The 2,500-nt window shown below is 24.5% G+C and overlaps 1 protein-coding gene across 2 annotated transcripts in view; it reads right to left on the reverse strand.

Annotated features, from left to right (window-relative positions):
* pkma (pyruvate kinase M1/2a) overlaps positions 1 to 275 on the reverse strand; it is a 44,586-nt gene extending 44,311 nt beyond the window's left edge. The window contains exon 1 of one of the 2 annotated variants that reach the window (XM_079825830.1): positions 17 to 275. In XM_079825830.1, the coding sequence (XP_079681956.1) occupies positions 17 to 63 (47 nt within the window). In that variant the 5' untranslated portion in view covers positions 64 to 275. The remainder of the gene's footprint in view (positions 1 to 16) is intronic. The other variant, XM_079825829.1, reaches the window with a different exon arrangement.
* Between the last annotated feature and the right edge of the window lie 2,225 nt (positions 276 to 2,500).

Below are 2,500 nucleotides of genomic sequence, written 5' to 3' on the forward strand. Positions count from 1 at the left end.
TGTGTGTGTGTGTGACCTGCTCTCCGCGACGATCCCTCCGCTGCTGCTGCTCCCGCTGCCCATGCTGAGGCGTCTCACCTGCGGCCGCTCTCTCTCTCTCTCTCTCTCTCTCTGACCGCTGCTCACCTGTTGTGTGTCCTTGTCCACAGGTGAGGTACAAACCCATCGGCCAATCAGGGCCCACCCCGGCCTGTAAGCCGGCGGACAGGTGTCCAATCCCAGCCTAAATCCCACTGAAGCACTCGGCACAGGCTGTAAGTTACAACACTGTCTCAGATCTCAGAGATCTTTAACTCTGCATCTGTGGACTCATTTGGCCATAACTTTGCCTCCTGAGAGATGACAGAGCTCAAACACATTGCATTTCCCTACAGATACACACACTGAGTGCTTATAGTGATGACTTATTGATGTTTTCTGTTCATTCACAAGACACTTCATCACAGGCATGTGTTTTTTTATTATATTTTAAGTTTTAATTTGAGTAATTTATGTTTTTTTTGTCATTTAGTGGAACTTTATTATAATGTGTCCATGTTAAAGTGTATTTAAACATTTAAGTACTGAGTAAAACATGCACTTTCTATAGGGTTAGTGTTAGTTGTGTGTAATTATGCATAATTTATAGTTATTAGTACTGTAACGTGTGCAACAAGGACACTAAAATATTATTTTTATTTTTATTTTTTATTATTATGTTGAGTACTTCAAGTATTTTAGTAAGTTGCCAAAGCAAATATTTTAGCATTTATCTACATTTTAATTTTAGTTTAAGTTTTAGTAATTTTTTATGTGCATTTGTCATTTTTTCAAATTCAACTTTAATTAGCCTTTTATTTTTAATATTTTCAGATTTAATTGTAATTTTAGTAGTAAATATTTCTTTATAGCTGATTCTGGTTTTAAGTTTAGTAATATTTTAGTTAGTTGCCAATGCAAATATTTAGCTTTAGCTTTTATTTTTATATTTTCAGTTTCATTTAAATTTTTAGTTTTAGTAATTTTATTATGTGCTTTTGTCATTTTATTCGTTTTTTTAATATATTTCTATATAGCTTGTTTTAATTTGAGTAAGTTTACTTCTTCAAATTCAACTTTAATTAGCCTTTATTTGTAATATTTTCAGATTTAATTTTAATTTTAGTAGTAAATATTTCTTTATAGCTTATTCTGGTTTTAATTTTAGTAATATTTTAGTTAGTTGCCAATGCAAAGCTTTTATTTTTATATTTTCAGTCTCATTTTAATTGTAGTTTTTTTTTTTTTTTTGCGCTTTTATTTTGTTTTTATTAATTTTATTTATATATTTCTGTTTAGCTTTTTATATAATATTTTTAATTAGCCTTTATGTTTACATTTTCAGTTTAATTTTAGTTTTTTGAGTAATTTTGTCATTTTTATTAGTTTTGATATATTTCTATATAGCTTGTTTTATATAATATTTTTAATTAGCCTTTATTTTTAATATTTTCAGATTTAATTTTAATTTTAGTTGTAAATATTTCTTAATAGTTTATTCTGGTTTTAATTTTAGTAATATTTTAGTTAGTTGCTAATGCAAAGCTTTTATTTTTATATTTTCAGTCTCATTTTAATTTATAACATTTAATAACATTTAATTTGATTAGATTAATTTTTAGTAATTTTTAATGTGCTTTTGTCATTTCTATTAGGTTTATATATCTATATAGCTTGTTTTGTATAATATTTTTAATTACCCTTTAGTAATAAATATTTCTTTATAATGTATTCTTGTTTTAGTTTTATTAAGTTTAGTAGTACAATTTTATTCATTTTATTAGTTTTTTTTTATATTTCTATATAGCTTGTTTTAATTTGCGTAAATTAACTACTTCAAATTCAACTTTAATTAGCCTTTATTTTTAATATTTTGAGATTTCATTTTAGTAGTAAATATTTCTTTATAGCTTATTCTGGTTTTAAGTTTAGTAATATTTTAGTTAGTTATTAATGCAAAGCTTTAGCTTTTATTTTTATATTCTCAGTTTCATTTTAATTTTCGATTAAGTTTTAGTAATTTTTTAATGTGGTTTTGTCATTTATATTAGTTTTTATATATATATATAGCTTGTTTTATATAATTATTTTATATATATATTTTAATGAGCCTTTAGTAATAAATATTTCTATATAATGTATTGTTTTATTTTTTTATTAACTTTAGTACTTTTTAGTACAATTTTATTTTTATATTTTCAGTCTCATTTTAATTTTAGTCAAATTTTAAGTTTAAGTAATTTTGCTCTGCGCTTTCATCATTTTTATTAGTTTTTTTGAATATATATCTATATAATATTTTTAATTAGCCTTTATTATTTACAGTTTTCATTTTAATTTTAGTCATAAATATTTCTTATTTTTTTGTAAGGTTTTCATCTAATATTTATATTGTATTTCAGCTTTATTTCAATTACGGAAAATGATTTTTGATAGTTTTAATTTGAGCGGTTTTACACTGAATTATGTCACCAATAAACGA

Source organism: Gobio gobio (assembly GCF_949357685.1).
Source record: "Gobio gobio genome assembly, chromosome: 9".
NCBI classification, from domain to species: Eukaryota; Metazoa; Chordata; class Actinopteri; order Cypriniformes; family Gobionidae; genus Gobio; species Gobio gobio.